Raw genomic sequence first — 25,289 nt, 5'->3', positions numbered from 1 at the left:
TACGGCACTCGCCAAATTTATATAATTGAAGGAAGGATTATTGAATAATTCTTGATAAAAATCTGCTGCCATCTACCAGGATGATGAAAATGAAACTGGGGAGGACATTTCAGCAAAACAATGATCCCAAACACAGCCAAGGAAACTCTCAAAATATGGAGCCCATGGAACCTTCCATATTTGAAGAGTGTTTGTGTGAAAGAATGGGCCAAAATCACACCTGGCTATTTCTAGAAATCCCATAGACAATGAATGCAGCAGAGGTCTGGTATGCACAACTTGGGTCTTGCCAAGACAGGGCTCCACAAAGCCCAAGTTCCAGAACCATGTTTCCAGCATTACTGGAGGTCTCAGCAGTCCAGACCCCATCACAAACGGGATTCAGGCGTATGAGCTGATGGGACCATAGACAATAATGATACTGACAGAGTCAACGTGCAATCTGATGTGCATCATTTTTAGGCGTATGTCTGCTGGAAGTGGCACCCAGATGTAGTAGACTGCGTTTGAGTGTCTAACTCCAGTAGGCCTATACACCCAAAAATGATGCACGTCAGATCACACTTTGACACGTCGGCACCATTATAGTCTATGGCCCTGTCGGCGCATATGCCTAATCCCGTTTTGCGGGTCGTCCGGACTTATGCCCCAACGGGACCAACGAACGCGTGACAAAGCGCAGTGTGAAAGGGCCCTAAGTTATCTCTACTTCTGCAGATAATTGAGAATAACCCTTTAGAAGTACCTATATACCTCACTTATCATCCTCATCATTGCCACTCATCTCAATGACCTCTTTCTTTACCATACATGTTTTGTGTGAAACAATAGCAATCACAGTTTAAATAAGAAGGTACCATTCCAGAATAATCATTAACTAGAAGACCTTTGGTCAATAAAACTAACACATGGAGTTTGGAATCTGACCTTTACTACATCTAGATAAACATGGTTCTTCAGGCTGAATCTTTCCTTACCTAGTCTGAGTCTCTCCCCACCAACAACTGGTTTCTGGCTCCTAGTGAATGAACTAAGGCTGCCACTGGAGCAGGAGATCGGAATAATGATATCGCTCACGTTTTTTTTACTTTGTATATTTTCCACATTTTCTGCTTCCATTAAGGGTAAGTGTATTTATACACAATGTAGAGACTTTCTAGTGAGACTCTTTCACCTAGGTTGTTTCCGTAGATAGCACAGACTGAGTGTAAGTAGTAGCAAGCGGTCACAAGCCATATAATGTGTCATATTCTATATATACATAGGCTATACATAACAGAAAATAGTTTGGTGTGATATTGTATAGCATTCCTGTGTATGATGTGTTTGGAAATGTGGAGAAGAACTGTTGTTTGTTCTGGTTCTACCTAACATGTTATCATATACTGTGACTTTAGACTAAGCAGAATATTTCATTAAAAGAAGAAAAATAAGCAAACGTATGTAACGATTCATATCTTGTAAATTCTATGGTACTACTTAAAGAGTCTGTCACTCTCAAAGTGGTAATTAAACTGCTAAATGACTTTCTGTGGTTTCCTGAAGAAGAAATCAGACATAATTTCATATCTTTTAATTCGGGATTTATTTATCTACTGGTATCACAGCACTACCCGCCGTTGTTTGAATTAAACTGCTTAAACATTTATATATGGGACTAAGCACCTATAAAAATCATACCAGGCATAAAGAGTGGCGTATACAGTTTAATGTTATATTTTCAGAAATTCTTTTATTTAACCCCTTTACCACCTTGGCTTTTTCTCTTTCGTTTTTTGCTCCTCTACTTCCCAGAGCCATAATTTTTATATTTTTCCATCAATATGGCCAAGTAAGGGCTTGTTTTACTATAGTGGGTACTGGAAAATGAGGAACAAAATTAAGAATGCAGTGAAATTGCAAAAAAAGTGCAATTCCACAATAGTTTTTATTTTTTTTATTTTACCATGTTCATTAAATGCTAAAACTGACCTGCCATTCTTATTCTCCAGGTCATTACGAGTTCGTAGATACCAAACATGTATAGGTTCTTTTTTATTTAAGTGGTGAAAAGAAAATCCAAAGTTTGTAAAAAAAAAAAAAAAAAAAAAAGGCACCATTTTCCAAGACCCGCAGCGTCTCCATTTTTCAGGATGTGGGGCCGGGTGAGGGCTTATTTTTTTGCATGCTGAGCTGACATTTTTATTGATACCATTGTGGGATAGATACGATGCTTTGATCGCCCATTATTCCATTTTATTGCAATGTTGCGGTGACCAGAAAAAACATAATTCTGGCACTTCGATTTTTTACTCGTTACGCCGTTTACAGATCTGATTAATTCTTTTTATATATTGATAGATGGAGCGATTCTTAACTCGGTGATACCAAATATGTGTATTTTTGAATTTTTTTTTAAATAATTTTATTTTAAATGGGGCGAAATGGGGGTGATTTGAACTTTTATATATTTTTTATTTTTTTAATATTTTTAAAAACATTTTTTTTTCACTTTTCACTGGCTTCAATAGTCTCCATGGGAGATTAGAAGCCGCGATCATCTGATCGCCTGTGCTACACACAGCAGGGCTCCAGGGCTACGACAACACAGGGGTCTCCTGCAGTCATACCAACCCATCGGCGACCCGCAATCAAGTGACGGGTGCGCTGATGGGCGGGTCTTATGACGCACTTCCGGCGCCGCCATGTTAAATGCTGCTGTTGGAGTTTGACAGCAGCGTTTAACATGTTAATAGCTGCGGGTGGATTTTGATTACACCTGCGGCTGTTAGGGGCACATGACAGCTGATCAGATCAGCTGTCTTGTGCCAGAAAAGATGCGGGCTCATCGCCGGAGCCCGCATCAAACAGGGGGAGGCGACCTTGGAAGGTTGTAAAGGGGTTAATATGCAAATGAGGGTGCTTCAGTGCGCCTTTAGCATGGGCTATAGTTTGTTACACCCTCCTATTTGCATATCTTGATCTTGATCCCCCATCTTGATTTTCAGCCCTTGCTTGGCAAGAGTGAACGCTGTTTAAAATCGATCCTCTTTCTGCACTTGCGCACTGACAGTGGAACAGCCCAGCGGTGCTCTCACAGTATCAGTGCGATTGCACGCACAATATAGCTACAAGCTATCTCTTACGCATGGCTCCTGCTTGAGTGTGACCACCGCTCAAAACATCCAAAAGTGAAGTGAGCGAGTGGCTTCTGAAAGGAAGAGAGGGCATTTAAGACTTGTGACCTAAGCCAAGAGCCAGAAGTCAGAGCGTGCCCGCAGCCACGGTATGTACCGCACGGACACTGTGAGCACCCCACTGAGCTCCTTCACTGGGATCTGCAGACTTTTGGCCACATTCTGACTAGATGTGCTTGGCCTCACTTGATTCACTTATATCCAGCAAGGCCGAGCACATCTAGTCGGCAAATGATCACTTTTATGCAAATCGAATACTTGCGGTCACATGACCGCCCGCGACACTGGAGAATCCTGGCAGCATGCGGCATGTGCGCTATAAGGATTCAGAAGTCTGCAGCCACATAGAGTGACTGCAGACTTTCTTCAGAAGATCAGACAACCCCTTTAAGTTTCATTTTCTATACCTTGCGCTTTTATCTACCACTATTTTCAAGATCTTTCCTTGCTGTTAGTGTATAGAAACATTATTTTTAATCCCTTCTAACACACAGCTGAGATTTTGTTAGTGTATTAATCTACAAAATCCCGTGTGAGTTGAACACAGCACAAATCTTTCTTTTGTTGTGGACAAGTTTTATTCTCTTGAATAGGAAATCCGTGTAGTTATGGAGGAATATCTGGGGAAGAGGAATTTCCACACTTTATTATAGCATAGTAGTACAGTGGCTACAGCTAGGATGATACTTGTATGAACCAGATTTGTACTCGTCTGCAATTTTACATTGGCTCAGTTTTGAAGAGGTTGGCAGTATGATGTAATTATTGTAAGAGCAAGGTTTTCTCATTATCTACTATTTCGTAGTATTTGATTACTCCTATTTATTGATTAAATCGTCCTATTCTGAAGGTTAGTGCTCCTGCAGAGATAACTTCCCATAGCCATTAGCTTGTAAAGACAGTTGTTGGTTGAGCAAGGTATTCAATTCAGGAGTTTAGATAAGAAGGATAAGAAGTAGGGTAGCTGATGTTTCTGCACATTCATTAGTGATATAGCTCTTGGTAAACTGATAAACAGGTTACAGCTATGCTGTATAATTTTTAGAACACAAACAATCATCGTCATGCCGCAGGCCTAAACTGTGTATTTGAAAGGGTATGGACATGCTGCCCATGTTTCCCTCTTGAAAAAACAAGTTTTATTGTGGTTTGAAATGCTATGTTACATAGTAACATAGGTTGAATAAAGACCTAGGTCCATCCAGTTCATCCTTTCTCCCCCAATTGTACTCCCTACACTAACACTACTCTAACTTACTACTGTATTTTTCAGACTATAAAGCGCACTGGACCATAAGACGCACCCCAAATTTTGGGGTGGAAAATAGAAAAAAAAAATTCCTGGAGGCAGGATCCTTCAGGAAGCAGGGCCTGGTGCTCGTGGCTTGCACTGGGCGCCTGGTGGCCTGGGTGCCTGGCGCTGGTGGCCTGGAGCTGGGCGCCTGGTGGCCTGGGCACCTGGTGCTGGTGGGCTAGGGACCTGGTGGCTTGCGCTGGGCGCCTGGTGGCTGGTGCTGGGGGCTTGGGGCCTGGGTGAGTGGTGGCTGGCGCTGGGGGCTTGGGGCGTGGGTGCCTGGGTGAGTGGTGGCTGGCGCTGGGGGCTTGGGGCCTGGGTGAGTGGTGACTGGTGCTAGGGGCTTGGGGCATGGGTGCCTGGGTGAGTGGTGGCTGGCGCTGGGGGCTTGGGGCCTGGGTGAGTGGTGGCTGGCACTGGGGGCTTGGGGCCTGAGTGCCTGGGTGAGTGGTGGCTGGCGCTGGGGACTTGGGTGAGTGGTGGCTGGGACCCAGGGGCCTGGTAGCGGGGCCGGTGTCTTGTTGTGAGTACCATGGCTGAACGGCTTCCGGTGCGCGCAGGCATCTTTCTGAAGCTGTGATCTACAGGAAATTGGCCACAGGCGTGGCAGAGCGCAATTTCCTGTAGATCAGCTTCAGAAAGATTGCCACGCGCACCGGAATCCGCTCACGCCGCTCATCGCAAGACACCGGCCCCGCTACCCGGCAAGGCCCCGGATCCCAGGCAGATACCTCTTCTGCTGCCGCTGCCGCCACCTACTACCGCTGCCGACGCCGCCGATCCCACTCCACCACCACCGTTAACTTACTTTCGGACCATAAGACGCACCCCCCATTTTCCTCCCAAATTTGGGGGGAAAAAAGTGCGTCTTATGGTCCGAAAAATACGGTAACTATCTGGGACTAGGCCTCACAAATGTATTATTACCATTTTTATTATTGCTGCACTATTACAAATGTACCCGTTTATAATTTTTTTGATTACTTCTATATTTTGTATTACTCTTATGATTCTAATAATGGTATTACTAAAATCACTATGCCTAAATCTGTTGATCCATGTTGTGATATATAATGTTGATATATAATGTGAAATCTTAACAAATAAGCTATTAGCCAACAGGTGGCTATCATTCTTACATGGGACCCTCTACTACAGTTGAAACCAAAAGTTTACATACACTATATAAAAAGACATATTTATTTAATTAATTTATTTTACTCACTTATATAGCGCCATTAATTCCACAGCGCTTTACAGACATTATCGCTGCTGTCCTCATTAGGGACCACAATCTAAATTCCCTGTCAGTATGTCTTTGGAATGTGGGAGGAAACTGGAGAACCCGGAGGAAACCCACGCAAACACGGGGACATATGCATGTTTTTCTCAATATCTGACATGAAATCAGAATTAACCTTTCCCGTTTTAGGTCAATTAGGATTACCATAATTTTTAATATTTGCCAAATGTCAGAATAATGAGAGAGAATGTTTTAAGGCATTTTTATTACTTACTTCAAAGTCAAAAGTTTACATACACTAAGATTACTTAGTTTACTTTAAATAATTCTGGACTGCCCGCATGAAGATGTCATGTGTTTGGAAGTGTCTGATAGGTTTTTTGGCAACATCTGAGTTAATTAGAGACACACCTGTGGAAATATTTTAATACACACCTGAAACACATTGCTTCTTTGTGTAGCATCATGAGAAAGTCTAAAGAAATCAGCCAAGATATCAGGAAGAGAATTTTAGACTTGCACAAGTCTGGTTCATCCTTGGGTACAATATCAAGATACCTGAAGGTGCCTCTTTCATCTGTACAAACAATTATATGCAAGTACAAACAAGATGGGAATGTCCAGCCATCATACCGCTCAGGAAGGAGACAGGTACTGTGTCCCAGAGATGAACGTGCTTTGGTCTGACGTGCATATCAACCCAAGGACAAAAGCAAAAGACCTTGTGAAGATGATGGCGGAAGCTGGTAAGAAACGGTGTACTGTATCAACATGGGCTGAAAGACCACTCTGCCAGGAAGAAGCCATTACTCCAAAAAAAACATAAAAAAAACAGATTGATTTTTGCAAATGCACACAGGAACTAAGACCTTAATTTTTGGAGACATGTGGTCTAATGAAACAAAAATTGAACTTTTTGGACATAATGACCATCGTTACATTTGGATGAAAAAGGGAGAAGCTTGGAAGCCTAAGAACACCATCCCAACTGTGAAACATGGAGGTGGCAGCATCATGTTGTAGGGTTGTTTTGCTGCAGGAGGGACTGGTGCACTTCACAAAATGGCATCATGAGAAAAGAAGATTATGTGGCAATACTGAAGCAATATCGCAAGACATCAGCCAGGAAGTTAAAGCTTGGGCGGAAATGGGTCTTCCAAATGGACAGTGACCCGAAGCATACTGCCAAAAAGGTAACAAAGTGGCTTGAGGATAACAAAGTCAATGTTTTGGAGTGGCCATCACAAAGTCCTGATCTCAATCCTATTGAAAATTCTTGGGCAAAGCTGAAAAGGCAGGTGCGAGCAAGACGACCTACAAACCTGGATCAGTTACACCAGTTTTGTCAGCAGCAATGGGCCCAAATTCCGACCAGCCATAGTGAGAAGCTTGTGGAAGGATATCCCAAACATTTGACCCAAGTCATTCAGTTTAAGGGCAATGGTATCAAATACTAATGAAATGTATGTAAACGTTATACTTTGCAGTAAGTAATAAAAATGCCTTAAAATATTCTCTCTCTCTCTCTCATTATTCTGGCATTTGGCAAATATTAAAAATTATGGTAATTCTAACTGACCTAAAACGGGAAAGGTTTATTCTGATTTCATGTCAGATATTGAGAAAAACATGCATATGTGTCTTTTTATATAGTGTATGTAAACTTCTGGTTTCAACTGTATCTGTGTATAGTTTAGACGTAAGCAACTGATTAAGGTTCTCTTGTTGCACAATTTTTTCTGTTAAAGACAAATAACAGTATCTAGTATGGGCAGGGGTAATATGGAATGTGCTATTATTTTTTCACTGCAGTAGTGTTCTTTAGTGTAAGAAACTGGCATCACTTTCGATTTTTCTAATGCGTTCTATTGAAATACTGTTTTAAAAATACTTTTTTAGTCAAATATGTTTGTCCTTTATTTTAAACATATATCTTCTTGATTTTTCATAAAGAATTTGGCGCTGCTTCTCTGCTGTCTTTAGCAGCATGACATCAGAATGTCAGTGACCTAGGCTATTCCACAAACTTCTGTGTGTTATCAGTCACCTTTGTGCTAAAAAAATGACACAGGTATGCAACATTTAGGTTTATGACAATTGTTTCAAATTCGGTGTCTGATTCTTATGTTTTCTTATGCCCGGATTTAAAAAAACACTTCTATTTTTAACCACCACGTATGGGTTTTTGCCAAAACACCCATGAAATTACTTACAAGCGAGATGAACAAGAACAATCTTTATTCTAGCCAAAAATGTACACAATATATATAAAAATGTATTGAACATTCATTCTGAAACTTTATTGGAAATTAATTCTTGCGCCTCTTCCTTTTCTCTTCAAAGCTTCCCTTGATACCTTTTCTCTTATAAAAGGCCTGCAGATCTTCTCTGTGAAGCATCCAGCAGTAGTCCCCCATCATGGTCACGTTCCATCTACCTTGGTATTGTCTTTCCATCTCCTTGATATCCTGATGAAATCTTTCTTCTTGCTCTTCGCTAATAACAGTACCAAGGTTTTCAGAAAAGTAGTCCAAATGGGAATGTAAAGAATGTAACTTGAAATTCATCAGACAGTCCAAGGCTTTGAAATATTTCAGCAAGTTCTCCATGATGGACTTAAATTTTGGATCTTTGTTACCTAGGTACAAACTTGGTACACAGGTACTTAGAAGTCTCTCCTTTTTTCGGAAGAGCTTTCACAAACTGCTTCATCAGTCCAAGCTTAAAGTGGAGTGATGGCAGGAAAACTTTAGTGGTATTAACTAAACTTTCCACAACTATGTTCTTGAGTCCAGGTTGCAAAGATGTCTGGTTGGCCAACTTTTTTGGCTCCAGTGATGAGTCCTATTCTGGCTGTCCCATTCACACAAAAAGCATGAGTACTTTGTGTATCCTCCTTGCTGCCCAAGGAGCAAAGAGAGAACTTTCAAATTACCACACATTGATCATACTTGATCCTCATAGTTAAGTTTCTTGAGAATTAAGTCTAAATTCTCATAGCTTTCTTTCAAGTGCACAGAATGCCCTACAAGCACTGAAGCATACTTGCTGCCATTGTGGAGCAGCATAGCTTTCAGCCTTTTTTGGATGAATCAATAAAGTGTCTCCACTTGCTCATATTGTACTCAATGTTAAATTTTTCCATCAGCCCAGGAATATCACTGCAATACACTAGAGCACTGTCTTAAAAAAAAGTATAGAAGAAATTCTTTTTTTCTGCTTCTATACCATGAAAAACAGGTATCGGGAGCTAGCAGGTTCTTTTTAGTCTACAGCCTAAATGTTTTGCATAATGTTTAGGAATCTCCAAGCCCTTGACTAAATCATTAAATACGAGCTGTAAAAAAAGTTGTGGCTCGTAGGGACTAGCGTGAAAGTCTTCGTCAGAATCCTGCTCGTCATATTCTGAATCTTATGAATCAGGTATATCTTCAAGTTTCTCCGGAGGTGAAAGGACAAGTATTCTGAACCGTGAGGCACAGGGCGAATCGCTCACGGGAGGACTGGGTATATAATTTCCTTCTTATTTTTAAGGTTGAATCCCTTCACATTGCATTTACAAAAGTTGCAGTCATCACTATGATTTTGCAGTTCCCTCCATCCAGATCAAAGGCATGCCAAAACAAAAGCTCTTTCTTACCTTAGACCACTGTCGTAGTTCTTCTACACTAACAGAACACATCACATGTCAAGCCCACAACTTCTCCTGATCACATAGTTTTACACAAAGTATGCATAATACACTTTTCTATCGAAAGGGTGTCTGCTGTAAGGATCCAAAGTCTTGAGAATGCTGGATGTGGGTACGGTGCAGCGTTATGCTGAGAATCTTCTGAGAAGTTGATGAGATCAGGGCGCTGCAGTTGGTAGCTTCCCTGGTAACCTCAAAGGTGAGTGCTGGAATAGCGTGTGACGTCACTACTGCTAGGTACGGAGTCCTCCGGTGTGCACAAACCTACACGTTTCAGGGAAATCTCTGTTCCCTTTCTTTCATTTTTACTACTCTTTTTAGTAACTGTATAGCGCGACAGTATCAATCTTTTATCTAGCAACTATTTTCATACAGGCTTTCACACAGGACCCTCTGATTTGTCAGCAACTTTCAGCAATTCGTATCCCTTTTTGGACACTAGTTTTTTAACTTAATTTACCTATGAAGTCAGTGTTTGTGAAAAAACTGTACATGATGGAATTTTTGTCGATATTTTAGCTGAGTTCTGTGATCGAAAGTATATAAAAATCACCTTTTATCAAAGAATTTTACCCTTGCAGACCTGTGTTATATATATACAGTTGAAACCAGAAGTTTACATACACTATATAAAAAGACACATATGCATGTTTTTCTCAATATCTGACATGAAATCAAAATAAACCTTGCCCGTTTTAGGTCAATTAGGATTACCATAATTTTTAATATTTGCCAAATGCCAAAATAATGAGAGAGAGAGAATGTTTTAAGGCATTTTTATTACTTACTGCAAAATCAAAAGTTTACATACACTAAAATTACTATGCCTTTAACCAATTCTGGACTGCCCATATGATGATGTCATGTGTTTGGAAGCTTCTGATAGCGTTTTTGGCAACATCTAAGTTAATTAGAGACACACCTGTGTACGTATTTTTCATGCACACCTGAAACACATGTTTGCACATGTTAGATAGTGAGAAAAACATGCATATGTGTCTTTTTATATAGTGTATGTAAACTTCTAGTTTCAACTGTATGGATAACAATGTTGTTATCCAATCACTTTTCTTTATATATATGTGTATAGTTTGTGATGATAATTAAATCTTTTTTCCTCTAAATATATAAGATGCCCCATTTTAATTGTTGCAGGTCTAAGTGTAAAAAGATCATTTGAAAGATCTTTGTACTGTCCCTTTATATACAGTATATACACACTGTAATATAAAACTGAAGAACTCCAAGCATGGTACCACAGTCCACCCATTCCCTTGATAACCTTGGTCTCTATTCTCTGCACCCTTTCTTATTCAGCTTTGTCTTTCATATAAACTAGGGCAAAAAATTGTACACTGCACTAGTGACTTGTTTAAAAGCAATACTATATTGTTGTCATGAATATTTAGTTTCATGTATCCCATGATTTTGATTGGTTTGACTGCAGCTGCCTGGCACTGGTCACTAAAGTCGAGTTTGCAGTCCACCAATACACACAAGTATTTTTCAGTGATGTTCATATCCAGGGTTTTACTGTTTAGTACATAACTGTACACTTTGTTTCCTCTGCCCAAGTGCATGATTTACATTTATCTACGTTAAACTTCAGTTGCCATTTCTCACCCAAGGACTCATAGCCTCAAAGCATACATAAATCCCTCTGTTATATTAAATAATCCTAATGTGCATTTATTGCATTGCAGAGTTTAGTATTTTCTGCAAATATTGAAATTCTACTCTGTAAGGCCTCTACAATGTCATTAATAAATTTATTAAAATGAAGAGGGCCCAATACTGACCCTTGTGATACACCAAAGTTAGCTGTGAATCAATCAGAGTGTGTTCCATTTTATAACCACCTTCTGCTGCCTATCAGTGAGCCAGTTGTTGACCCAATTATACATATTTTACCTTAGTCATGTATCGAATTCCTTTGAAACATTCAGAAACGCAACATAAAAGTATCTTACCCTGGTTCAGTCTGATACTTACCTTATTTTAAAAGCTAATCAGATTACTTTGACAGGAGCAATTAAAATGTATTTCTTCTGAAGTCACAGCCCTTATCCTCAGCTCACAGAGGTATGTGTGCTTACGGTACAGCGCCTCTATCAGCTGAAACACAGCCTACCTCCAGCTGTATTTCTTCTGAGTGCAGCCAAGCCTGACACGTGACTTGGACAGGCTGCCATCTAAATTACATAATGGAGGGCATTTTATTACATTTTTGGAGAGCTCCTTTAAAGGGAATCTGTCAGCAGGTTTTTACTACCTCAACTGAGAGCTGCATGATGAAGGCAAAGAAACCCTTAATCCAACAATATGAGTGGATTCTTCCTCGCAGATCCTCTCCAGTTCCGTCAGGTTGGATGGTGAACGTTGGTGGACAGCCATTTTCAGGTCTCTCCAGAGATGCTCAATTGGGTTTAGGTCAGGGCTCTGGCTGGGCCGGTCAAGAATGGTCACAGAGTTGTTCTGAAGCCACTCCTTTGTTATTTTAGCTGTGTGCTTAGGGTCATTGTCTTGTTGGAAGGTAAACGTTCGGCCAAGTCTGAGGTCCAGAGCACTCTGGAAGAGGTTTTCATCCAGGATATCTCTGTACTTGGCCGCAATCATGTGTCCTTCAATTGCAACCAGTCCTGTCCCTGCAGCTGAAAAACACCCCCATAGCATGATGCTACCACCACCATGTTTCACTATTGGGATTGTATTGGGCAGGTGATGAGCAGTGCCTGATTTTCTCCACACATACCGCTTAGAATTATTACCAAAAAGTTCTATCTTCGTCTCATCAGACCAGAGAATCTTATTTCTCATAGTCTGGGAGTCCTTCACGTGTTTTTGAGCAAACTCTATGTGGGCTTTCATATGTCTTGCACTGAGGAGAGGCTTCTGTCGGGCCACTCTGCCATAAAGGCCCGACTGGTGGAGGGCTGCAGTGATAGTTGACTTTGTGGAATTTTCTCCCATCTCCCTACTGCATCTCTGGATCTCAGCCACAGTGATTTTGGGGTTCTTCTTTACCTCTCTCACGAAGGCTCTTCTCCCATGATTGCTCAGTTTGATTGGACTGCCAGGTCTAGGAAGACTTCTGGTGGTCCCAAACTTCTTCCATTTAAGGATTATGGAGGCCAATGTGCTCTTAGGAACCTTGAGTAATGCAGAAATTCTTTTGTAACCGTGGCCAGATCTGTGCCTTGCTACAATTCTGTCTCTGAGCTCCTTGGGCAGTTCCTTTGAGCTCATGATTCTCATTTGGTCTGACATGCACTATGAGCTGTGAGGTCTTATATAGACAGGTGAGTGCCTTTCCAAGTCCTATCAGTTTAATTAAACACAGCTGGACTCCAATGAAAGAGTAGAACCATCTCAAGGAGGATTACAAAGAAATGGACAGCATGTGACTTAAATATGAGTGTCTGAGCAAAGGGTCTGAATACTTATGACAACGTGATATTTAAATTTTTCTTTTTTAATAAATTTGCAAAAATTTCTACATTTCTGTTTTTTTTTTCAGTCAAGATGGGGTGTAGAGTGTACTTTAATGAGAAAAAAAATGAACTGTTTAGAATTTACTAAATGGCTGCAATGAAACAAAGAGTGAAAAATTTAAAGGGGTCTGAATACTTTCCGTACCCACTGTATATGCCTAGGACAACCCCTGTAATCTCGATCCCGGTGGCAGATAGAGGAACTGATATTGCTGATGACTATGATAAGTGTGAGCGAATAGAGAGAGTGGTGATGGTGATGTCTTTTACTATCGCCTCTTCCGGCTACTCATTTGGAGCACTGACAAACTACAAGCCACAGTATATCTTACTAAGGCAACGTTCACACGTTTAGTATTTGGTCAATATTTCACATCAGTATTTGTAAGCCAAAACCAGGAGTGGAACAGAGGAAAAATATAATAGAAACACGTCACCACTTCTGCACTTTTTACCCACTCCTGATTTTGGCTTACGAATACTGAGATTAAATACTGACCAAATACTGAACATGTGAACGTGGCCTAATAGATAAAGTGAATCACAGAGATACTACAAGTACCAGCATAACTTAGCAATAAATAAATATACATTATAAGACGAAGGCATAAAAAGTCAGCTATTATCGAGTAATATATAAATATAAAGTGGAGCGCAAAGACAGAGTATGTCCCCGTCAAAACCTAGAAAGAAATAATCTGAATCAGATCAGTGTAAACTGTGCTATGGGCTATGTACAGAAAGAAGAGTTATATGCCGTGCTGCTGAACAATCAAGCCTTTTTCACCCAGTAGTAGTCTTAGGGCAGAGACAGACTGCCATATAACTTGTGCGATGATCGCATCACAGTGTATGGACTGGCCAGCACCTCTCCTGACCTGAGCATGACAGCATGATGGATTTCTATGCAGCTGTCAAGCTCAGGTCAGGAGAGCAGACAGTCAGTATGAGGTATTTCTCGTGCGAGGATCGCATCGTAAACAGCAGTCTGTCTCTGCCCTTAGGCTAAGTGTATATGCTGAATATTTTGTGAGATCTTCCCACTGTGTATTTTCACTGTAATGTAGTTCCCAAGTGGATGGAACTTATAGAAATCTTATGCCCACTGTGCTTTTTTTTACATTGTGTAAACTGATCTGTGATGTGTGTTTGAAATCAGCAACATGTTAATTTCACTTGCGGGTACTCTGAGTTTTACAGTTATATGAAAAAGTTTGGGCACCCCTATTAATCTTAAGCTTAATGTTTTATAAAAATTGGTGTTTTTGCAACAGCTATTTCAGTATGATATATGTAATAACTGTTGGACACAGTAATGTTTCTGCCTTGAAATGAGGTTTATTGTACTAACAGAAAATGTGCAATCTGCATTCAAACAAAATTTGTCAGGTGCATAAGTATGGGCACCCTTATCATTTTCTTGTTTTAAATACTCCTACCTACTTTTTACTGACTTACTAAAGCACTTTTTTTGGTTTTGTAACCTCATTGAGCTTTGAACTTTAGAGCCAGGTGTATGCAATCATGAGAAAAGCTACTTAAAGTGGCCACTTGCAAGTTGTTCTCCTGTTTGAATCTCCTCTGAAGAGTGGCATCATGGGCTCCTCAAAACAATTGTCAAATGATCTGAAAACAAAGATTATTCAACATAGTTGTTCAGGGGAAGGATACAAAAAGCTGTCTCAGAGATTTAACCTGTCAGTTTCCACTGTGAGGAACATAGTAAGGAAATGGAAGAACACAGGGACAGTTCTTGTTAAGGCCAGAAGTGGAAGGCCAAGAAAAACATCAGAAAGGCAGAGAAGAAGAATGGTGAGATCAGTCAAGGACAATCCTCAGACCACCTCCAGAGAGCTGCAGCATCAACTTGCTGCAGATGGTGTCACTGTGCATCGGTCAACTATACAACGCACTTTGCACAAGGAGAAGCTGTATGGGAGAGTGATGCGAAAGAAGCCGTTTCTGCAAGCACGCCACAAACAGAGTCGGCTGAGGTATGCAAAAGCACATTTGGAGAAGCCAATTTCTTTTTGGAAGAAGGTCCTGTGGACTGATGAAACCAAGATTGAGTTGTTTGGTCATACAAAAAGGCGTTATGCATGGCGGCAAAAAAACACAGCATTCCAAGAAAAACACTTGCTACCCACAGTAAAATTTGGTGGAGGTTCCATCATGCTTTGGGGCTGTGTGGCCAATGCCGGCACCGGGAATCTTGTTAAAGTTGAGGGACGCATGGATTCCACTCAGTATCAGCAGATTCTTGACAATAATGTTCAAGAATCAGTAATAAAGTTGAAGTTACGCAGGGGATGGATCTTTCAGCAAGACAATGATCCAAAACACCGCTCCAAATCTACTCAGGCATTCATGCAGAGGAACAATTACAATGTTCTGGAATGGCCATCCGAGTCCCCAGACCTGAATATCATTGAACATCTGTGGGATCATTTGAAGAGGGCTGTCCATGCTCGACGACCATCAAACTTAACTGAACTGGAATTGTTTTGTAAAGAGGAATGGTCAAAAATACCTTCATCCTGGATCCAGGAACTCATTAAAAGCTACAGGAAGCGACTAGAGGCTGTTATTTTTGCAAAAGGAGGATCTACTAAATATTAATGTCACTTTTCTGGTGAGGTGCCCATACTTATGCACCTGACAAATTTTGTTTGAATGCAGATTGCACATTTTCTGTTAGTACAATAAACCTCATTTCAAGGCAGAAACATTACTGTGTCCAACAGTTATTACATATATCAAACTGAAATAGCTGTTGCAAAAACACCAATTTTTATAAAACATTAAGCTTAAGATTAATAGGGGTGCCCAAACTTTTTCATATAACTGTATGTGCCGATTATCCCCAAAGAATTGTACTAGATGTGGAGAATCCCCAGGGAAAAACGCATGTAGTCAACACATGACTGTATCAATAAAGTTTAGTCAAAGCCACATACCAGGAAGTATAAAAAACAAAGCAGCTTTATTTTAAACATCAAATACCAAAAAGAGACAAAAAAAACAGATGAAGATGGCAGCTAGTAAGTATAATATTAGGGGCAGAGAAATTACACTAGTGACACCACTTCAGCGGAAAAATTAAAAACATTGCTGGAGTGGTGCTTTAAGTAAATGACTTACAGAATTGAATGTAAAGAGGGAAAGTTGTATGCAGGTTCACACACCCCATAGGAAAGAAGCAAATGGCTAGGCTATGATGGGAGCTATTTTTATAGGCCCAAAAAGCACAATAAAAGCTGCACAGGGCTCATAGCAGGGACGTTCACCCACTTATGATGGTATGGCTTGTTTGTGAATGTGCCCCTCTCATTTGATAAACATTTGTCTTTTCTCAACTAATAATAGTTAATAAACTATGTACCCATGTAACTATGACTAATAGACAATGATATCTACAGTATGGTTCAAAGTAATAGCAGTCCAATATGACTAACCAGATTAATCAGTTTTTGGTATAAATTATATTACCACATGTCAAACAATTTACCATTTGATGCAGTAGATTCTAAGAAAACCAACAGACTTAGCATTCATCATCTGCATGTTTTTGAGTCTGTGTATGTGAATAATTAATTGAAAGGGGGTGTGTTCAAAATAATAGCAGTGTGGAGTTCAATTAGTGAGGTCAATCATTCTGTGAAGAAACAGGTGTGAATCAGTTGGCCCTTATTTAAGGGTGAAGCCAGCACATGTTGTACATGCATTTCTCCTTGAAAGCCTGAGAAATATGGGTTGTTCCGAGACATTGTTCAGCGGAACAGCGTACCTTGATTAAAAAGTTGATTGGAGAGGGTAAAACTTATAAAGAAGTGCAGACAGTGATAGGCTGTTCATCTAAAATGATCTCCTATGCTTTAAAATGGAAAGTAAAACCAGAGAGATGTGGAAGAAATAGAAGACTACCATTCGAATGGTTCGAAGAAAAGTCAGAATGGCAAAGGCTGAGCCAATGATCAGCTCCAGAATGTTCAAAGACAGTCTCAAGCTACCTTTGAGTACTGTGACAGTTAGAAGACGCCTGTGTGAAGCTAATCTCTTAGCAAGAAATCACTGCAAAGTCCCACTTTTTAAAAAAAAGACATGTACTGAAGCGGATACAATTTTCCAAAGAACACATCAACTGGCCTAAAGCGAAATGAAGAAACATTTTGTGGACTGATGAAAGTAAAATTGTTCTTTTTGGGTCCAAGGGCTGCAGACAGTTCGTCAGATGACCCTCAAACTCTGCATTCAAGCCACAGTACACTCTGAAGACAGTGAAACATGGTGGTGCAAGCATCATGATATGGGCATGTTTTTCTTTGTATGGTGCTGGACCTATTTACCGCATACCAGGGATCATGGACCAGTTTGCATATACAGTTAGGTCCATATATATTTGGACAGAGACAACATTTTTCTAATTTTGGTTCTAGACATTACCACAATGAATTTTAAACAAAACAATTCAGATGCAGTTGAAGTTCAGACTGTCAGCTTTCATTTGAGGGTATCCACATTAAAATTGGATGAAGGGTTTAGGAGTTTCAGCTCCTTAACTTGTGCCACCCTGTTTTTAAAGGGACCAAAAGTAATTGGACAATTGACTCCAAGGCTATTTCATGGACAGGTGTCATTCTCAATTAAGCAGATAAAAGGCCTGGAGTTGATTTGAGGTGTGGTGCTTGCATTTGGAACGTTTTGCTGTGAAGTAAACATGCGTTCAAAGGAGCTCTCCATGCAGGTGAAACAAGCCATCCTTAAGCTGCAAAAACAGAAAAAACCCATCCAAGAAATTGCTACAATATTAGGAGTGGCAAAATCTACAGTTTGGTACATCCTGAGAAAGAAAGAAAGCACTGGTGAACTCATCAATGCAAAAAGACCTGGGCGCCCACGGAAGACAACAGTGGTGGATGATCGCAGAATAATCTCCATTGTGAAGAGAAACCCCTTCACAACAGCCAACCAAGTGAACAACACTCTCCAGGAGGTAGGCGTATCAATATCCAAATCTACCATAAAGAGAAGACTGCATGAAAGTAAATACAGAGGGTTCACTGCACGGTGCAAGCCAGTCATAAGCATCAAGAATAAAAAGGCTAGACTGGACTTTGCTAAAAACATCTAAAAAAGCCAGCACAGTTCTGGAAGAACATTTTTTGGACAGATGAAACCAAGATCAACCTCTACCAGAATGATGGAAAGAGAAAAGTATGGCGAAGGCGTGGTACAGCTCATGATCCAAAGCATACCACATCATCTGTAAAACACGGCGGAGGAAGTGTGATGGCTTGGGCATGCATGGCTGCCAGTGGCACTGGGTCACTAGTGTTTATTGATGATGTGACACAGGACAGAAGCAGCCGAATGAATTCTGATGTATTCAGAGCCATACTGTGTGCTCAGATCCAGCCAAATGCAGCCAAACTGATTGGTCGTCGTTTCATACTACAGAAGGACAATGACCCAAAACATAAAGCCAAAGCAACCCAGGAGTTTATTAAAGCAAAGAAGTGGAATATTCTTGAATGGCCAAGTCAGTCACCTGATCTCAACCCAATTGAGCATGCATTTCACTTGTTAAAGACTAAACTTCAGACAGAAAGGCCCACAAACAAACAGCAACTGAAAACCACCGCAGTGAAGGCCTGGCAGAGCATCAAAAAGGAAGAAACACAGCGTCTGGTGATGTCCATGAGTTCAAGACTTCAGGCAGTCATTGCCAACAAAGGGTTTACAAACTGGTACTAGAAATGAACATTTTATTTACAATTATTTAATCTGTCCAATTACTTTTGGTCCCTTTAAAAACAGAGTGGCACATGTTAAGGAGCTGAAACTCCTAAACCCTTCATTCAATTTTAATGTGGATACCCTCAAATGAAAGCTGAAAGTCTGAACTTCAACTGCATCTGAATTATTTTGTTTAAAATTCATTGTGGTAATGTCTAGAACCAAAATTAGAAAAATGTTGTCTTTGTCCAAATATATATGGACCTAACTGTATTAAAATACTTGAAGAGGTCATGTTGCCTTACGCTGAAGAGGATATGCCCATGAAATGGGTGTTTTAAGATGCGTATTTAGTGTGTTTCCACAGCATATGCATTTTTTATACTGGCGGATTTTTGACATCTAATGCAATTCTATGGGGAAAATCCACAAATAAAACTCAGCATATCTGAAGAAGAATTGATATGTTGCGGATCTCAAAATCACACCACAGGTCAGTTCACGCAGCTTAAAAAGAGAGCTCAGTGGGCTTGCGATTTCTAGAAATCCCTTCCACTTTGCTGGAAAAGTAAGACGCTGTGTTTTTTGCCCAGTCAAAAACTCACCAAAAACTCATTGTGATAACTTAAAGGGGCTTTCCCACAAACAAAGTTAATTTTACAGTTGCTTTTAATTAATACATCTTGGAATAATAATAATTTCCACCGATAGGACAGCATGGGGTCACAGCTGATTCTTTTTGTGAGGTAAAACATGTCACTGCCTGTTTTTAAGCAATGCTTTACTTCAAAGAAAGTATCATCTGTGATCCCGTGCTGTCCTATCTGTATACTCTCTGTTGCTTCCCCCCTGCCCAGGAGATGTGGTATGATCAGACCGTGTCCCTGTACAGTCATACACAACCATTACACAGTACACAGCAGGGGCACATTTATAAGATTATCTCAGCACAGGGACATTTTATTTAAACACATCCAATTGTGGAGTTTATTTTTATTCCAAGATCTATTGATTAAAATTAACTTTATTAATGGGAAAACGCCTTTAACTTTAGTTTAAAACATCTACTGTCAAACAAGGCAAAACTGGGTGGTAGGGGTGTTCCAGATGATGCAGCCCCGCACACAGTGCTCTGAACATCTAATTTGCATATGAGCATTAACAATATTTCCTCCAAAAGTATCAAGTAGATTTTTAAACTAAAGTTATTGCTCCCCTAAGGCCGGAGTCACACTACAATATAACACGGCGGAGTGCTATGCGATAAAACATCGCATAGCACTCGGACCAGTGTTATTCTCTGGGGCTGCTCCCATCTGCGATTATTTTCTAATGCTCGACTCACTCGCACCCATACAAGTCTATGGGTGTGAATGAAATATCGGACTGCACTCGGATGTCATCCCAGTGCAATCCGATATTTGCAGAGACAGGCAATGATGGAGAAATTACTTTCTCAGTCTCCTCCGCACCTATGCTGTGATTCTCTGATGCAAGAGGATCGGAGCACAATAGCGTGACACTCGGCTCATGCTCACAGCAGAGCTGGAGCCGAGTGTCATTGGTGTATTGCATCTGATGCCATACGCTAGTGTGACTTCAGCCTTAGATGGTTGCTATGGGCAGCACAAACTCAACCTGAGCACCTAAACTGCATATTAAAAGAACGTTTTTTCCAAAACTATCAAGCAGATTTTTAAACTAAAACTTTAAAGGGACCCTGTCACCATGAAAGCAAAGTCCAATCTGCAGGCACCATGTTATAGAGCAGGGGGAACAGAGTAGATTGATATATAGCTTTGTGAGAATAGTCTCAGGGTAACCTGTGTTTTAGTCATTACTCCTCTGCTCTTTCTGGTATTTTCAGTCCAGTGGGTGGTCCTATCAGTGACTGACAGCTGTGTCTGTATAAGTGTGCATACTGGACCAAAAATCCCAGAAAGAGCAGAGGATTAATGATTAATACACAGGTTATACTGAGACTATTCTCACAAAGCTATATATCAATCTACTCAGCTCCCCCTGCTCTATAACATGGTGCCTGCAGATAGGACTACTGCGCTTTCATGGTGACAGGGTCCCTTTAAACTGAAAATACTGCATTTGTCTGATCATAACCGTCAGCCTACATACTATAAGCAGTTATTTAGGTCTTCTGTGGATAAACATTTGTAAACATTTTGTTTGCTTCTATGTAGTCACAATTTCTAAGATTTTTGCCCATACTCATATTTGTGTTGTAATGAAATATTACTGTTGCTACAAACTAAAACTATTAGTAAACTATCCTTCAATTCTAAGACATGCATGGCCTCCTACATAACCCCACAGTCACAGCTGTTGTTATCCTGTGACAGGATCTGCTGCCCTATGACAGTCAGAGTCCGAGAGTCCATGGAGCCGCATGTGCTCAGTGTGGGAGGCTGCTCAGTGAATGTCAGCCAGAATTTATCTTCTTGTTCCTCCTTAATAAGACTTGTTCTTAATGACATCTAATTTCAAGATAACCTATTAATACAAACGCACTTCAGATCACAATGTATCATTGCTTTGTTTGCAGTTGTACTTGTACAGCCATGCACTTACGGTACATAACCTCATTGAAGTATGATCTACAATGGTGGTAAATAAAGAAGACATTAGATTGAAGAATATTCGGGTACACATATTCTTCTCAGTCAGTTTGTTTTGAAACACTAAAAGTAGAAAATGTCCAACAAGTTATATCCCAGCTTCTCCTCCTCCCTTAATATTCTCCTTTATTTTCATAGTATATTGTCTCATAGTTAATCCCTTCCCGCTCCCACAAATTTTCTTATTGCGCTTTTTTTTTTTCTCTTTGCAAAAGTCAGAACTTTTTTATCTTTTTGTCTACATATCCATATGAGGGCTTACTTTTTGAAGTGGGAGTTGAAGGTTTTTTTTCTTTTATCTTTTTCATTACCCATAGGAGACTTCAACCTGCGATCATCTAATCACTTCTTTTATATACTGTAATACAACAATTGTAATATATAGCTAAAATCATGGTCTCAATGGACTTTACAGAAGTACCAACATACCAGCAATGGGACCTTTGAGCAGACACTCACTTGCCATAACAACCCATTGGCATCTTAAGATTGCCTTGTATAGGATGGGCAGTGATAGGCACCTGAAACAGCGCTCCTCCAGAATGGTACATCTTAAATGATGCTGGCAGACATTGACAAAGTCATTTAAAAAAAACTGTCACATGAAAAAATACTATTGACTTGCAGATATAGGGTTAATCTGCAGGTAATAGTGTTTTAACACCATGCAGCGCCCACACTTAGAGCCCCGCTGCCAGGAGGAAATGGACTTTATTCCTCTTGGCAGCGTTCGGCTTCCAGTCATAAGGGTGGAGCCGGCGATGTTTCAATCACCGCTCAGTTTATAACATAGACTGACAGCAAGCTCTAATGCTGATCCTGTTGTCAGTCAGTGCCGGTGGCACGGCTACAGCCGCCGCTCTCTATACACAGAATGGTGACTGAAAGAGCACCGGCACCACCCCTATGACTGTAAGCTGAAGTTGCTGGGAGGAATAAAGATAATTTCTTCTCGGCAGTGGAACTCTAAATGCAGGCGCCGGGCAGGTTCAGAACACTGTTCACCTCCACATAACCCCATATCTGCAGCTTGAAAGTATTTTTTCACATAGCAAGTTCCCTATGAGGGGTTATAAAGCAGGGCTCGAAGCAAGCTGCATTTGCTGCTGTTTCAAGCAATTGATAGTTATATAACACAGTCAGCATCTGATGGGTATGGTGCTGGCTGTATGTCACATGTCAGGATAGGGGTCTATTTGTCCCAGAAGATCAACCATATTCCCCACTCCTCCTTCTTGTCCTGTGTCAGGCTGTAAGGCCACAGCCCCACTATCAGAATTTGGTCAGTATTCAGTCAGTATTTTTTTTCAGGAGTGGGAACCAAAACCAGGTGAGGAACAATCAGAGAAAAGGTATAATAGAAACAAGTCACCAATTCTGCATTTATCACCCACTCCTGGTTTTGGCTCCCACTCCTGAGAAAAAATACTGACCAAATACTGATAGTGGGGCTGTGGCCTAAGACAACTGTCTGCAGTAGGAGCCTCTCTCCTCTGCTTATGTCTGACACAATGATTGTAAGAATCCGACATTTGATATATGCTGACATACGTGTGTTTGCCTGGCGTCAGGTTACTGCAAGAAAATTAACTGTCCTAATAGATTTTAATAAATATGCTGTAATAATTATCCTATTGGTACATGTCCTGTAATGTCACCTTGCTGGAGGATTTCTGTATTTCTGTAAAGGCCCCCTTAAATGATTCATAATCCTGGAAATACACAGTAACATTTTGAGTCAAATGACAAATTGATATTGCCTACACATGTCATTTAGAAAAGCACAAATGCAGTGGCATAACGCCAATGGCGGCAGACCACGCGACTGCTATGGGGCTCATGAGCTGGGGGGGCCCATAGCAGTCCAGGGGCGGACATACCGCTGCTGGTGCAGCTGCGCCGGGGGGCCCGCCGGTGCAGCGTCCCCCTGCTCGTGGCGGGCAGGGAGCGATCCCTGCAGCTCCGCTGCTGACAGGACAGAATGGCAGCGGAGCTGCAGAGATCCGTCCTCTGCTTCCTGCCCCCCGCTTCCTCCCTCACACAGGCACGCGCTGCTTGACGACGTCATCATGCAGCGCGGGCCTGTGTGAGGGAGGAAATTGCAGACAACAAGGATGCTGCGGCCTGCGGGGGAACGGGCAGAGAGGTAAGTGTTTTTTTTTTTATTTTTACTGAAACGCTGGGGAGAGCAATAATGGGGCTGATGGGGCTGGAGAGAGCAATAATGGGGCTGGAGAGAGCAATAATGGGGCTGATGGGGCTGGGGAGAGCAATGGTGGGGCTGATGGGGCTGGGGTGAGCGCTGATGGGTCTGGGGAGAGCAATGGTGGGGCTGGGAAGAGCAGTGATGCTGCAGCTTGCGTTGGAACGGGCAGAGAGGTAAGTGTTTTTTTTTATTTTTACTGAAATGCTGGGGAGAGCAATAATGGGGCTGATTGGGCTGGAGAGAGCAATAGTGGGGCTGATGGGGCTGGGGAGAGCAATGGTAGGGCTGATGGGGCTGGGGAGAGCAATCGTGGGGCTGATGGGGCTGGGCAGAGCAATGGTGGGGCTGATGGGGCTGGGAGGAGCGCTGATGGGTCTGGGGAGAGCAATGGTGGGACTGGGAAGAGCAGTGATGGGGCTGATGGGGCGGGGAGAGCAATGATGGGGATTAGGAGACCAATGACGGGGATGGGGAGAGCAACGACGGGTTGCTGGGAGAGAGCAATGATGGAGGTGCTGGGAGAGTAATGACAGGGGTTGCTGGGAGAGTAATGACAAGGGTTGCTGGGAGAGAGCAATGATGGAGGTGCTGGGAGAGTAATGACAGGGGTTGCTGGGAGAGAACAATGATGGAGGTGCTGGGAGAGTAATGACAGGGGTTGCTGGGAGAGAACAATGATGGGGGTGCAGGGAGAGAGCAATGACGGGGGTGCAGGGAGAGAGCAATGACGGGGGTGCAGGGAGAGAGCAATAACGGGGGTGCTGGGAGAGAGCAATGACGGGGGTGCTGGGAGAGAGCAATGATGGGGGTGCTGGGAGAGAGAAATGCTAGTGGTGCTGGGACAGAGCAATGATAGGGGTGCTCGGAGAGCGCAATGACGGGGGTGCTGGGAGACAACAATGACGGGGTGCAGGGAGTGAGCAATGACGGGGGTGCTGGGAGAGAGGAATGACAGGGATGCTGGGAGACAGGAATTACGAGGGTGCTGGGAGAGCAATGACAGGGGTGCTGGGACAGAGCAATGACGGGAGGTGCTGGGACAGAGCAATGACGGGAGGTGCTGGGACATAGCAATGACGGGGGTGTTGGGAAAGAGCAATGATGGAGGTGTTGGGACAGAGCAATGATGGGGGTGCTGGGAGAGCAATGACAGGGGTGCTGGGAGAGATCAATGTTGGGGATGCTGGGACAGAGCAATGACGGGAGGTGCTGGGACATAGCAATGACGGGGGTGTTGGGACAGAGCAATGATGGGGGTGCTGGGACAGAGCAATGTTGGGGGTGCTTGTATATTTTCCGTGTGCACATAGCCTTACAGTTAATTGTGGAGAGTCACAGAGACTGAATAATTTATATTTTGGCAGGTGGAGATTATAGTTATTGGGGGGCACAGTGCTGCTTATCACTTTATATTTTGATTACTAAGTGGCTAATAGTATATTAATGAAGGGGGGGGTACATATCTGTATTCAGGGCCGCAGCGTGGGGGAGACATGTATATATACAATATATGTGACCTTGTTATTATCTAAGCTGGAGATCATCATGACAAGACGAATCGTGACTGGGAGATGTCGACATGAAGGTCTGACCAGATGGAGAAGAAGCAGCAGAAACCGGCTCTGATCAGATGAGACGTCAGCGGTAAGTGCCTGGATGTAAATATTATTCTGTATCTGCACTGTGTGACTTGGAGTGATAATGTTACATGTAAAACCCCTTAGGCTGCATTCTCACATTTGTGTGAAATGTCAGATTTTTTTATCGGATGGTCCACGGACTCGTAGAGTTTTATAGATCCATTCACACATCCATGAAA

At 41.8% G+C, this 25,289-nt stretch overlaps 1 protein-coding gene across 1 annotated transcript in view; it reads left to right on the top strand.

Annotated features, from left to right (window-relative positions):
* Nucleotides 1–923: 923 nt before the first annotated feature.
* LOC141153682 (microsomal triglyceride transfer protein large subunit-like) overlaps nucleotides 924–25,289 on the top strand; it is a 137,546-nt gene continuing 113,180 nt past the window's right edge. Inside the window, exon 1 of the mRNA XM_073638720.1 lies at nucleotides 924–1,124. Within this exon, the coding sequence (XP_073494821.1) occupies nucleotides 1,064–1,124 (61 nt within the window). The 5' untranslated portion in view covers nucleotides 924–1,063. The remainder of the gene's footprint in view (nucleotides 1,125–25,289) is intronic.

This window comes from Phyllobates terribilis, unplaced genomic scaffold (assembly GCF_046119375.1).
Source record: "Phyllobates terribilis strain yellow unplaced genomic scaffold, ASM4611937v1 Scaffold_1__5_contigs__length_1240528914, whole genome shotgun sequence".
In the NCBI taxonomy this organism is placed as follows: domain Eukaryota; kingdom Metazoa; phylum Chordata; class Amphibia; order Anura; family Dendrobatidae; genus Phyllobates; species Phyllobates terribilis.
This window is presented reverse-complemented; position numbering and strand designations above follow the sequence as displayed.